The 14,293-nt window shown below is 42.7% G+C and overlaps 1 protein-coding gene across 1 annotated transcript in view; it reads left to right on the top strand.

Moving 5' to 3' along the window:
* The window catches only part of UBAC2 (UBA domain containing 2), a 168,331-nt gene extending 158,321 nt beyond the window's left edge, over positions 1-10,010 (top strand). Inside the window, exon 9 of the mRNA XM_075918761.1 lies at positions 5,886-10,010. Within this exon, the coding sequence (XP_075774876.1) occupies positions 5,886-5,993 (108 nt within the window). The 3' untranslated portion in view covers positions 5,994-10,010. The remainder of the gene's footprint in view (positions 1-5,885) is intronic.
* Positions 10,011-14,293: the final 4,283 nt, after the last annotated feature.

Raw genomic sequence — 14,293 nt, 5'->3', positions numbered from 1 at the left:
TTAATACACGCTTAAGAGCTTTGCAGAATTAGGTCTTTAGAGTTCACTTCATAGCTAATGACTTAGAATGCTGCCCAGTTACCAGTGAAATGCCAAACACAAAATCCTTTGAGTGGCATACATTAGAATGGAGTAAAATTGGATTTTAAAGACCTTGGATTTCTCAGTTTTATGTTTTCTTAGAAATATATCTTTCCTTTTGTTTTCTTAGAAATATATCTTTTTAGCAAGATGTGTGTCTAGTTTTCTTTTCAGTCATTGGTGGTGCTTTTATACCTCCTTCACTTGTACATTTTTGAATTCCTTAAATTACCATTTGTAGAGAACATCTCTAGTGTTTCCTGGAAAAAGTGTATTGAATCCTGTTGAGGCATACTTACATGAAAGGAGTTTTATGTCATCAGTTTGTTCCCTGTGGTGCTTTACTGGATATTCCTGCAAATGTGATCTTAGCCTCTCATGTCTCCTTTAAAGTTAGAATTAGGACTGTCAAGTGATTAAAAAATTAAATCGCATTCATTGCCTCTTTGAAATGCTGTGGAATCCCCAGCTGCCCCTGGCTCAGTGCAGTGCTGCCCCTTGGAAAGGCCACCCCGGCGTTTCTAAGGGGCAGCACTGTGGGAGCTTGGGGTCAGCTGGAGTCCCCAGCTTGGTGTTTCTAGCCGTCAGCACTGCTGGAATCCAGGGTCAGCTGGAGTCCCCAGCTGACCCCAGCCTCCATGCAGTACTGCCCCTTTGAAGTGCTGCAGCTGCGCTTCAAAGAGGCAGCATAACACAAAGCTGGGGATCAACTGGGCATTCCAGCTGATCCCTGGATCCTAATATGCTGCCCCTTTGAAGCACCGGGGCAGTACTTTAAAAAGGCAGCGCAGCATTAACACCTGCAATTAATGCATTTAAAAAATTAGCATGTTAATCCTACCCTGTGTTAATTGCAGGCATTAACACACATCATTTGACAGCCGTAGTTAGAATTCATGAACGCTACCATAAAACCTTTCTGCTGGAGTATACTTCAGTGGTTACCTTTTACTCCAGTTCTTGCTTGCCTTCTCGTAATAAAAGTAATCCCCACCGAAAAAGTAAGAACTGGATGTAGTGCATTCATATGTTTTTAACACCTGCTTCCCCCAGTGTCCAGACGTGATGCTTCTGCTTTTTTACCTCTCAGTGTCTCCTGCAGACTGCCTCTGTAGGCCTTCCATGGCTTAGCCTTCTTGGTGGGTCAGTTCAAACCCCTTCTGGGGTACAACAAACTGAAATAGAAGAAGTTTCTCGTCCCCTTTGGGCTAGTTATAAATAAAATGGTTTATTTATCCAGCTTGAGTTTAATTCCCCTCTGTAATTAAATCAGCAGGGTTCCTCCTGAACTCCTGTTGCTGATCATAGCCAGCAGTAGGCTCTGGCCTGAGCTGGTTCCTTTGGTTGTTGGCCTAAGGAGCCTCTCTCCTCGCTCCACAAGCTCCACCACAGAACTGCCTCAGACGTAGCAAGTAGCTCCTTTCAGGTCAGCCTGCTAGGCCTTGATTTACTGTTGCTGATCCCCTGCCCTTCTAGTTGTTGGAGGACAAGATTACAGTGGTTCACAAAATAGCTGCTCCTGAGATGCTTCTCTAGGCAAGCCCAGAGGCATGGATGCGGATTTTGTGGATGCTCTGGAGCTATTTGGTGGCTCAAGGTGGAGCTTGGGGGAAGGCAGGGAGCAGCGAGCGATGGATGGACAGGGACCTCAGGGAAGGGGAAGAATGGGGGCTGGAAGAGGCAGAGTGAGAGTTGCACCTTGGAGGAAGGAGACAAAGTGAAGGTAAGGGTCTTGGGGAAGAATAGAATGGGGCAGGAAGAAGTGGAGCAAAGGTGAGGCCTCAGGGCAGAGCAGGGGTGGAGCATCCCCCAGGATGGAAAAGCTCTGCCCCATCCAAGAAATGCATCCGCTTTTTCGGAACAATTTCCAAAAAAGTGGACGCATTCTTTCGACATCTCTGTATGTGGAATAAAGGATGTTCCAAAAGAGGAGGTTTTTCCAAAATTTGGCCCCGTGTAGATGGGCCAAATTTCGGAAAAGCCTCTTCCAAAAAAAAAAAGGCAGAAAAAGATACACAAATTGTGGTTCATAATTTGTGTATCTTTTTCCGATATAACTCTGCAATCTAGACATAGCCTAGCAGAGCAGTGGATTCTGCAGAAGAGGGCCATGAAGACCTAATAAACCTCCCATCTAGGGTGACCAGGCGTCCTGATATTATCCTGAACAGTATCATAGGTTTTTTCTTGGGGCAGCTCTGGGGGGGAAATTATCCTGATTTTTCACACTTGCTGATCACCTGCCCTCATTACAGCGACTTTTTAGATGCTGCTGGTTATGAGGTCTAGTTTGATGCGAGACTACTGCTGCACAGAGGTCAAAAGTAGCATAATTCATTCTTCTCATAAAGATGAAAGGGAAGACTACACAAAAATGATCAGTATTCTGTTTGACAAACTGACACTTTATAAGTTTTAAAAAACTTGAGTAATACATGTTAGATTAAATCATAGAAAGAGATTTTTTGAAATCCAGGATAAATGTTACAATATTGAAAGTGCTGCCAGAAACCCAACGTGCTCCTTTTGTGACATCATCCAGTCAACACTGTGTTCAGAATATGCACAGCCTGCATTTCTAGATACAAATAAATGCTAGATTCATTCTATTTTATGCTATTTACTAATTTCTCACTATTTAATATTTTTATCAGTGATCTGGAAGAAATCCCCACTCATAACATTTTCAGACAACATAAAGATTGGGAAAATGATAAATAATGAGGAGAATATACCTACATAACTTGATAAATTGTGCACAAGGAAATAATATGAATTTTAACATGGTTAAATGTAAACGTACTGTGACAAAGCTCCTATGAAAACTCAGTAGGTCCTGGCAGATTTGCTTGCCCAGAGGCTCACAGCAGCCCACAGTTTTAGGCACCACACCTAAGGCATTAGTTTGCTGTTTGTTGATCTCTTTTCATCATTAGCCACCATATTCTAAAACAGAGAGCAAACTCCACAGCCCTTATCCCTAAGTGGAAATGTGGAGGTCAGTGTTGGGGGGATCCTGGGCCCACCCTCTACTTCGGGTTCCAACCCAGGGCCCTGTGATAGTAGCTACCTGTGTGAATCCCCTACTCCTGCTGTAAGACAGCTCCAAGATCCCTGGGCTACTTCCCCACACCTTCCCCAGCACCTTCTTTCTCTCTGGCTCATCCTCCTAGTGTTCACATGTTGTCTCCTTTTCTCCCACTCCCAGCAGCGCTATCCTCTCAGCTACCCACACACCCCAACTGTAGGCAAAGCTTCAATAGCCAGTCTGAACTGGTTTTCTTAATTACCCCCAGGTGTCTTAATTAGCTTAGGCTGGCCTGGCCGTGCAAGTCTGGTCAGTTAGCCCCAGGTGTTCCCACTGCCCCTGATTGCCTCTGCTGGTTCTAAACAAGCCCCTCCCTGTTACTCTGGGAACAGAGATCTCCTCTGTCTGAGGCTAATGTTCCACCCTGTCTCTGACTTGACCCTGTCAGTCTCTACTCTGCTCTCCCCTACACTCCTCTCTTTTCCAGAAAGGGTGTGGGGGGGAGAGGGTTGCTACTACTATTAATTTATGCACACCCCATCGGTGGCCCCACAAAATCATGGGACCTCCTCCTGGCTATGGCCAAGATAGCAATTTACAAGACCAGGGAGCAGAGGCGGGTTGAAGGAAGGGCCTGAGACGGTGGGGCCTGTTTCTACTTCTGTATCCGTTCACGCATCCGAGCAGAGTTCCACTGGGTGGCGTTTGCTGGCTCTCTTGAGGCCTTTGAGGGGCAGTGGGTGGTTCTGTCCAGGATTCTCTGCTCACTGTCCCTGTCCAGCTCCCTCATTTTAGCCCTTTGACCTCCACACCCATCCCTGTTTTTCTCTTTATTTGTCCCCCATAGTCATTTGGTGTTCTGGGCTCTGTGGAGTCTCCCCATAGGTTGGGAGGAGGTCCTGAAGATGTGGATGGGCTTATGCCTCCCAGCCTCCAATAGGACTACTTTTTTATTGCCTTCTGTTGTGACCCTGTCACAATATACATCTAGGAACAATGAATGTAAGCCATGCTACCATGATGGTGGGTTTTTATCCTGACAAGCAGTTACTCTGGAAAAAATAGGGTCACAGGGGATAATCAGCTGAACACGAGCTTCCAATGCAACACTGTGGTCAAAAGGTCTTAATGTGATTGCTGGATGCATAAGCAGCAGAATCTCAAGTAGGAGGAAAGAGGTTATTTTACCTCTGTTTTTGGCACTGATGCAGCCACTGCTGAAATGTAATTCTGGTGCCCACAATTCAAGTAGGTGGTAGATATCTAGAACAGGGTTCAGAAAGGAGCCATGAGAACGATTAAAAGATTAGATGATAGACTCAAGAAGCGCCATCTGTTGAGTTTAACAAAGAGAAAGTTAAGGCATGACTAGATGCAAACATTTGATAAAGACCTCCTCTATCTAGCACAGAAATGTGTAACAAAATTCAATGGCTGGACGTTGAAACTAGACAAATTCAGACTAGAAATAAGACATAAATGTTTAAAACCAGGGTAATTAACTGTGGGAACAACTTACCAAGGATCATGGTGGATTCTTTATCACTGGCCATTTTTAAATCAAACTTGGATTTTTTTTTTTAACAGCTATGCTCCGGTTAAAAAGGAATTTATTTTTGGGGAAGTTCTGTGGCCTGTGTTACACATGAGGTCAGACAAGGAACCACAATGTCCTTTGGAAAACTATCAATCTTGCTGATGCAGAAAAATTCATATTTTCTGTTACACCCTAGAGAGAGCAGGCAGTTGTTCTGATATATATATATATTCCCTTCTCTCAGTGTTTCCTTTCGGGGAAGGGCAGCTTTAATTTTCACTGCAGGCTCTGTAGCAGCCTGCCAGAAATACTTTGAGAAATCAAAGTATCTCCCAGCCTGTTTGTAGCTGCCTGTTTCTGAGGCTATGCTGTCTGGTTTCAGGCCTTACTACTAGTAAGGCGGGGATGGGGAACCTTTTTTGGGGTGGGGACCGCTGACCCACAGAAAAATCATTTTGGGGCTGCACAAAAGTGAGACGCAAAAAAAAAAAAAAAAAGAAAACTAAACCCTCACTGACGTGGCCCTGTACTGAGAAGCAGAAAGATACTCCCCTTATTCCCTTCACACACCAGAGCCGAGGGGGACCCAGACTAATACATTGTGTGTGTTCCAGCTCCACAGAGGGATGGAGGAGGGCTAGCACTAGCGTGGGTTTCACAATGATGGGGAGGAGCCCAAGCCTCAAGGGCCAGATCCTGGCAAGCCAGAGGCCTCATCCGGCCCCTGGACCGTCTGAATTAGAAATAAAACTATTTCAAAAGAAATCAGCCCGATTTTCATTTATAACTAAACTCAACAAAGAAATGTAGGTTTTATATTTGCTTCGGCTTGAAATTGGTATTTATGCAGTGAACCTGGCACTTTGTGTTATAATATAAAATGAAATAGGATTTAAATGTAGTACTGTTTGAGCCAGTATGTGCAAAAAAGAAAGTTGGTAAGCAGACAAAAAGTTAGTCATCAAAATTATATTGTGCCATGTGAAAGATGCGCCTCAAATACCTACTAACAATTAAATGACTGTTTTATTGCAAACTGTATTTTATCAACTGTTGTAATGTTTTCTGGCTCACCCCACCGTATTGTATCAGAAAAGTGTTTGGTATTTAGAATATAGATAAGTAATTGCACAGACTGTTCTGTAATAAACCAAACTGTTTTGCTGCTATATGATAACTCTAAAAGGAAAAATTAGTAAAACTGTAATTAAAAGTGATTTTGTATGGTTTCTCTTACAGGTTGCACGACTTATGGAGATGGGATTTTCCAGGGTAGATGCTTTGGAAGCTCTGCGAGCTTCAAATAATGACCTTAATGTAGCTACTAACTTCCTACTGCAGCACTGATGTTTGTTTATCTACTATCTGCAAGAGGATCAAAGCCACCTGATGGATAGACTCTCAAAGAGCAAAGCCCAGAAGTAGAAATATCTGCCATGAGCAGTGTTTCAAAGTAGTAAGAATAAATGACGCTGACTGTTCCCAAACCCCCCTATAAAGTGGTGGTTACAGTTGTGATTATCTTTTAAAAATAATGTTTTTATCTCTATGTATTTCAAGATATCAAAAATATTTTTTTAAAATTTGGTGACTCTTTTAAATCAGCATTCGACATTTTATCATTCCTAATAAGTAGGAAATGCAAAGGAAACACAAACTGCTATGAACACTAAATTTTTACCTACCAGGAAAAATTACAATCTTTTATTTTTCTCAATTTATTTGCTCTAAAACTGTAACTCTACATTATTTTATGGTATTTTGATTTTTAATCATAGTAATGAAAAATTTTCATCCATTTTGGGGGAAATGTTACTTCCATAAAGAATTAAGGGACTAACATGTCATTCATCAAGAAGTTTTATTGATTTTTGTAATATTTTATCTCTCTCAAAATCCTTTTAAAATAAGTCAGTCAGTATATAATCCATGTAGGATATGACTATTGTTATGTGCGTATTGCAGATTACATTAAGTGACCAGTAGACATTTAAACTATACAGATTGTGTAGATGACTGTACAGACCAGAGAGCATGAAAATACTTGAATGGAAGCAGTAAAAGGGAATTAGCTGATTGCAATAAGATCAGGCCTCACATTAAGCTGATTTGGGCAGATTTGCATGGTAATATGATGGATGTGTTTAGTGTGCCGAATGTTAGTTCCGTTTTTTTTTGAGCAGGCTATAAATATCTTTAAAAGAAAAACATAAACCAGGCAGGGGAAAAGACCATTCTTCTGGTTCTGCCTGGTCTTAGTTTTCCACTGTCATCACTTCAGACTATTCTAAGTGTGCTGTTGGAGGCTGCACTTACTGTCAGTCACTGTCTGGAAGCCATTGATTCAAGTCAATGGGATTCTAATGGCAGAGGATCGAGAAACAGATTTTAGAGTTTAAAATGATAAATGTACATACTTCACCTCATTTTCTGAAGTGTTGTGCTTCCACAGCTTGGGAGTTTCTGGGTACTGCACCTCTGCAAATCAAGCCTGTTTTTATAAAGGTGCCAGTGCTAGTCCATAGTTAAAATTCAGTTGAGTTTTGCACTTACATGCATAATATATACGGGTGTAATGTGTATTTTATATATTGCATGTTACATGTATTATATATAAATAATTGAGAACAGGACTGGAGATGTCAAGAAGAATGAAGTGTTAGGGGTAAAAAATTGTGAGGGAAGAAGAAAACAGAGGGGAGAGAGGCAAGAGAAATATATTTTAGAAACCAAAATGAGGGGGCAATTTGAATTTCAGAAAATGGCAACCTGACTATATACTTGAAAATGAACAGAAAATAACATTTTTTTCACATTTGGATATGTTTTACCTATTATAATACAATGTGTTATGTTCTTGTCTTAATTTTCATTGGATTGATTAAGAGATTTGAAATGACACCATTATTCTAGCTTGTGAACATTTTAACATGACGTATTTGCATGCAGCTACAATCTCTTTGTAGACTATGCCTGCATTTGTAAATGAAAAATTATTTTGTTCACATAAAAATGATTGGCATTTTTCCAGCATGAATTAAAGGAGATTTCTGGGGTCTGTTAAGTTTGAAAACTGACTGGATTACAAAGAGAAGCCCTTGAACCTTAACAAGCCCATTCAAAATAGCATGATAATTTGCAGCTCAGGGAAAACTTTTGGAGTATACATTTAAGAAGTCCTGCTTCTTTTTATTTTAAAATACTTGTAGTCTCCCAATTACGATAATTAGAATTATATAATAGGTAGCCATAATGTGCAATACATAATTATTGGTAGAATCAGTTACATCAATTTTCTATGGACAGAATTATTTATTTACCTCTTTCCCAATGTAAAGTAAACAATTAAATACTACAGATCTCCAAGTCTACGTCTACATGGTAGTGCTATTTCAAGGCTACGTCTACACTGCAGTGCTATTCCGCATCTTTTGAGCACACCCATTATTTCAAAGTATAACGGGCTTGCTATTCCAATGTCCTAGTAAACCTCATTCCACGAGGCGTAAGGGACGTTTCGGAATAACCATTTATTTTGAAATAAGTGCTGTGCAGACGGTGCCAAATTTCAAAATAAGCTATTTCGAAATAACATCAAAATAAGATACGTAATTTGTGTAGCTCAAGTTGTATATCTTATTTCAAACTACAGAGCAGCGTAGTCACACCCCTTCTGTCGTACTACAGAAATAAGGGCCTATAGAGCTGCATCCATTTGCACACAGATTTTACACTCAGGATTTGCAAATATGTTAAGTATAGTGTAAATTGAGGACATTACTAGAGTATTCACAGAATAATATTCTGTTGGTCTGAATCTTTTTTATTTTTTAATTATAGTGCAATAGCATCCAGAGGTCCTAATCCAGACCTACGCTCATAGTGCTTGGCACTCTACAAAGGTATAAAAGTATTGGATGAAATCCTAGTCTTGCTGAAATCAATGGCGAAACTCCCATTTGACTTCAAAAAGGCCAAGGTTTCACCTATGGCTACGATCTCAAAATGCTTATAGTCTTTTATAGTTTCCATACAAAAACCTTTTTTTGGTTTTTGATCCCAGACTCTACTGAAGAAATTTTCAAGGTGATTCATTCAGAAAAATGAGACTCAGAGAACTTAAAGCTGGAAATGATCTCTTGGATCAACTGCTGTAGACCATCTCCATGTCTCAGCATGATAATTCTTTAGAGTGTATTTACTAGTGTGTTGTCCAGTCTGATTTTTACTATCTCAGAAGATATGGTTTCCATGTTGAGTGCACATCAGACATTTTTTTGCAAAGGCAAAAGAAAGTAACTGTGCTTTCTGTTTAGCAGAGTACAAATCAATATTCTGTAGGGAAAGGCTTTAAAGATGAAATACAGACCCTGTTGAAGCCAGTGGCAAATATCTGAAGAAGTGGGTTGTATCCATGAAAGCTCATGATCGCATCTACATTTTTTGTTAGTCTCTAAGGTGCTGCAAGTCTGTTTCTTGATTTTTTTAAAGTTTTTCCAGTTACAGACTAACATGGCTACCCCGTGAAACTTTTGTCATTGATTTTAATAAGGACATAGTCTCACCTGTAGGGTATGTCTACACTGCAGCTGGGAGTCTCCCTGGCCAGGTACACTGACTTCCACTAGATTAACATGAGCTAGCACACTAAAAATAGCAATGTGGAGGTGGGTGGACATGGACTAGACACCTGAGTTGAGACCCCCGGTGTCAGGTGGGTGAGAGCCTGAGCTACAGCCCAAGCCTCGATGTCCATGTTGCGGCTGTTAGTGCACCGATTTGGGTTCTACTAGCACAAGTCTGTCCAGCCGGTTTATTCTCCCAACTGTAGTATGACCATGGACAAAGAGTCTCAAGTAGCAGTCACCAGGACAGATTTCATTCATTCTAAGGGCATTCTTTTGTTGTTCCAAATAATTTACAAGAGAAATAACTTTAACTGCTTGGGATATATACCGAGCTTTCCATGGGATGACTGCACAATTATACAGTGGAAACGTCAGATTGCTAGGGTCATCCCTTTCTGTGAAGGTGCAATATGGTGGAGCTTTCTACAGAAGACGTGTACTTGTCTGAAATGTCCTCCTCTCACATCACAGGGGACAGAGATTACTACCTCTCAGATGATTAAATTGACAGTAACATTTAACTTGATGCCTTAAGGAACTAACTGTTCAAACAAGATTATGTGAAGCTATTTTTGTATAAAAACAAGCAAAATACATCTTAAGGAGTGCTGAGACACTTGGCAAAATAGTTGGCCATCTTCCATGTGGTTATGATACTGTATATAACTCTGGAAAGTCTCATTACAGCTATAATATGGGTTTGATAAAAGGAAATTAAAAAGATATATTCCAGGAATCCTCTCAGTGTTTGTGTGCATTTATTGTACTTATATTTAACTACGTATATCAGAGGTGTCCAAACTTTACAGTACTAAGAACCATAATTGGCACTTTACAATCTAGTAATTTTTTTTTTTTTTTTTTTGCATTTGTGCCTGCCTTGATAAATTAATAGAAATCGACTGTCTATTCATAAAACCCTGCCATTAATTAGCTTGGTTTTACCATACAATGTCAGGGAGAGATGGCCCATGGACTAATATTTTATTAGAGCTGATTAAGAATTTTGCAACAAAAATTTTTCCATCAACTTAGATTTGTCAAAAATAATTGTTTTTGCAGAGAAGATTCAGCTTAACACATTTCCCACTTAGAAATTGGTTTGTAAAGGAAAGTTGCACAAGTGTAAAAATACCCCATGTCAAAATATTGCAAATGAAAACTTCATCAAAATCACTTTTAGTTTTGAAATTCAAGTGATTGGGGTAAAACATTAAAAAAAGAAAACCAAAGTCAAAATTGAAAAATTACATCTCAAATTGATAGGAGTGAAACACTTTGTTGGCCCCAAACTGTTTAGTTTGAGTTTACGAACATTTTAAAGTTTTTGATTTTCTTTTTCATCCCAATTGGAACAAAATGTTTTTAAATCTCAAAAAAAATTCCCATAATGAGAAAACGGTTTCCAGAAAGCTCTTTATTTTATACATCCCCAATTATAATAGTGTTTATTATTTACATTACCACTTACCTCAACGTACAGCTGAGATTTGCCAACTTTCAGTTTGCAGAAAATTGAACACCCTTGACCTGTCTCTGCCCTACCTCCACTCACTCACTTCCCCTCTCTCCATCGCTTGCTGTTCCTCACCCTCACTCACTAGCTCTCTTTCACCAGACTGGAGCAAGTGGTTGGAATGTGTACTGGGGTGTAGGCTCCAGGATGGGGCCAGAAAATGAGAGGTTCAGGGTATGGGGAGGGTACTACAGGCTGGAGCTGGTGGAGGCTTGGCAGAGACCCACCTCCCCAGAGTGGGAGACCCACCAAGGATGGCAGGTCTACGGGGAGGAGCATCCAGGAGGGAGCCTGCTGCAAAATCATTCGACCGCATTCCAGAGGGTGGCCACCTATACCAGTGTGAAGAGGAGGCGAACTGAGAATAGGAAGCAACCCCGGATGGGGCAAAGTGGACGCCAGGCTGTATGGAGGGTCCTGCTGGAACCCGCGGGTTGGTGAGTTGGAGGGCAAGTCCCCACCAACCGAGCAGAAGAGCTGCATCCCTGCTCTCAGGGTCCTGGGTTTGGACCTGGAGTAGGAGAGGGCCCAGGTCCCCCTACCCTCTGCGAGCTTCAGACGCAGAATTGAGAACTGTTAGCCCTGGTCAGGGCCAAAGAACTAGCTGTCAAGACAACAGACTGATATAAAATTGACATGGACACGGGGTGAAAGGAACACGGTCGGGACTGCCGTCCTCTAGCTCATGATGATAAGGCCTGGATGGGTGTGCCTGAGTGAGCATTTAAGGGAGCGTTGCTGTCCCACGGACTAGGACAGTATGAAAGTCATTAAATATCCAGCTATCATTGCTAATACTTTTTTAAAGACAGACTAGTATTTTTTAAAATTAAAGGGACACTGTCAACTTAAATATCACCTTCTGTTGGATGATTTGCAACAGGGGAAAATGAATAACAAATTTCTCATCCATGCAAGAATATTAAACTTGATATGATTGGAATATTTTCTTGATGTGAGATGAAGGTTCTATATAAATAATTTTTGCAGTTTCCTCCATGAAAATCGTGTTTACGATATTTTGAATTCAGGTTTTGGTAAGAACCTATTTTTCTGTCAGACAGCCATTCATAAATGTCAAGAGAAATGTACCCTACATTGTTAAGGAATTCTACTGTACAAGTACAGGCAGTCCCCGAGTTACGCGGATCCGACTTATGTCGGATCCGCAGTTACGAACGGGGCCGTTCCTCTCCCTGGTCTCCAGCAGACCAGGGAGAGGAAGCAAAGTGGCGGAACACGTCTGCAGACCAGGAGGACGGGGGGGCAATGCAGAGCCAAGCCGCGGAGCACGCGGGCAGCGGACAGCCCAGACGCGTCTGGGCTGTCCCGCTGCCCCCGTGCTCCGTGGCTTTGCTCCGGACACCTGTGGTACAGCAGCTGAGGCGCTGCCAGTTGGTCCCGTAGCGCCGCTCTGGGCGCTACTGGACCAACCGGGCAGCACCCCAGCTGTTCTGCCCCAGGCGTCCTGATTCAGCCACTGCTGGTCAGTTTCAGCAGCGGCTGAATCAGGACGCCTGGGGCAGAGCAGCTTGGGTGCTGCTGGGTTGGTCCAGTAGCACCGAGGAGCGGCGGCGCTACTGGACCAACCCAGCAGCACCCCAGCTGCTCTGCCCCAGGCGTCCCCAAGTCAGCCGCTGCTGAAACTGACCAGTGGCTAACTACAGGAAGCCCCTGCCCCGGGCTTCCTGGAATCAGCCGCTGATCAGTTTCAGCAGCAGCTGACTTGGGGATGCCTGGGGTTCTTAAGTTGAATCTGTATGTAAGTCAGAACTGGCGTCCAGATTCAGCCGCTGTTGAAACTGATCAGTTTCAGCAGCGGCTGAATCTGGACACCAGTTCCGACTTACATACAGATTCAACTTAAGAACAAACCTACAGTCCCTATCTTGTACGTAACCCGGAGACTGCCTGTACTGTGCTCTTACTTTAAAGCTTCAAGCATGACCACAAGATGGCAGTGCTAACACAGCTACATTTCTATCACTATTCTGTTCTAGGGCTTAATTCTTGCAACATTGCCTGCCTTCCGTTTTAGGGTCACTACCTAGAACAAAAAAGGTTTGAAAGGTAAACTGGTATCTGTATTCGGTTTTAAACTTTCATTAGCACTTTCAGCCTTCCACTCCCCATTCACCTTTACACAGTGCTTATTTTTTTCCTGCAAGTGTGTGTTTATGTATAAATAACTACTGGGTTATATGTATAGTATGCATGTGTGAAAGAGTTATATACACACACACACGTGTGTGTGTGTGTGTGTGTGTGTGTGTGTGTGTGTGTGTGTGTGTGTGTATGACCATGGTTTCCAAATTCTGAACAGTGTGTGTGTGTGTGTGTGTGTGTGTGTAACACCATGGTTTCCAAATTCTGAACATTGTTCTCAGATGTTATCTCTGTGCTGCTTTAGTATGAGCGCCTTTGTGTGCAGGTATCCTATATCTAATCTCAGAATCTTGACATTAAGTTAAGGTGTGTATGCACTTACAAATGCCAGGCTCAGAGCAAAAGCAGAAGAGATTCAGTTACATATAGTGACTGATAAGAAAAAGGATTAAATCAATTCTTAGTAAAAATGTACTTCGCATACAAACTGAAAAGCAGGAAATAGGTTGCCACAGAATAACTGTTGTGCTAATGTGTTAAACGATGGCACGTTTTACAAGTGAACTAGAAGACTTACCTGGCATGGCCTGGGTCCAGCCTGGGGCTGGAAGGGCATGCAGGCCTCCTGCTGGCAGTCCCCAGGCAAGCTTGGGGCTGGAGGAGGGACCGGGAGGGCCAGGTTAGGGATGCAGGGGGACCAAGGCAGCTGGGGGCCAGTGTCGAGAGGGCTCAGGAGGTTGAGGAGGAAGCTGGGCTGAGGCCCAGAGTTGTGGTTTGGGAGGACCCGGGGCGGGGGGGAGAGAGGACTGAGCTGGAGTTGGGGAGAAGCAGGCTTGGGGCTGTGTAAGCCTCCCCCGGGTGGGGGACTAAGCAGAATGGACAGCTGGGAGGCACCAGTGGGTCCTGTTGGGAGGAGGGGGGCAGGGCTGCATTGCTGGTGCTCCCGGGGGTGGGGGAGAGCATGGTGGTGAGGCCAGTGGGGCTTTCCCTCCCCATCCTCAGTCCAGTGCTGGGGCCGAGAGGGGTTTGGGGCAGGAGGTCCCCCTACCTGAGCCTGTGGCAGGCAAGATGGTAAGCCCTGTCCCCAGCCGCCCATTCCGTTGGTGGGGCGGCTGCCTGCAGTGGCCATTCTGCAGGATAGATGCCCCTAGTGCTCACTGCCCTCTGTCCTAGCTCTTGCCGTTTAGGAGTTCTTGAACAAATCACTCGCAGACACACACACAGACAGAGGGACTCACAGACAGGTGCTCAAATCTTTAAAATACATACACAGATTAAGACATAAGAGGCAGATTAATGAAATGCAGAAGAAGTTTATTGTGCCTAAAATTTTGTCTACTCTTCTTTACTATGTTGTTTAAATTAATTTGCAACTGAAGGATTTTTAATTTAAAAAG

This window comes from Pelodiscus sinensis, chromosome 1 (genome assembly GCF_049634645.1).
Source record: "Pelodiscus sinensis isolate JC-2024 chromosome 1, ASM4963464v1, whole genome shotgun sequence".
NCBI lineage: Eukaryota > Metazoa > Chordata > Testudines > Trionychidae > Pelodiscus > Pelodiscus sinensis.
This window is presented reverse-complemented; position numbering and strand designations above follow the sequence as displayed.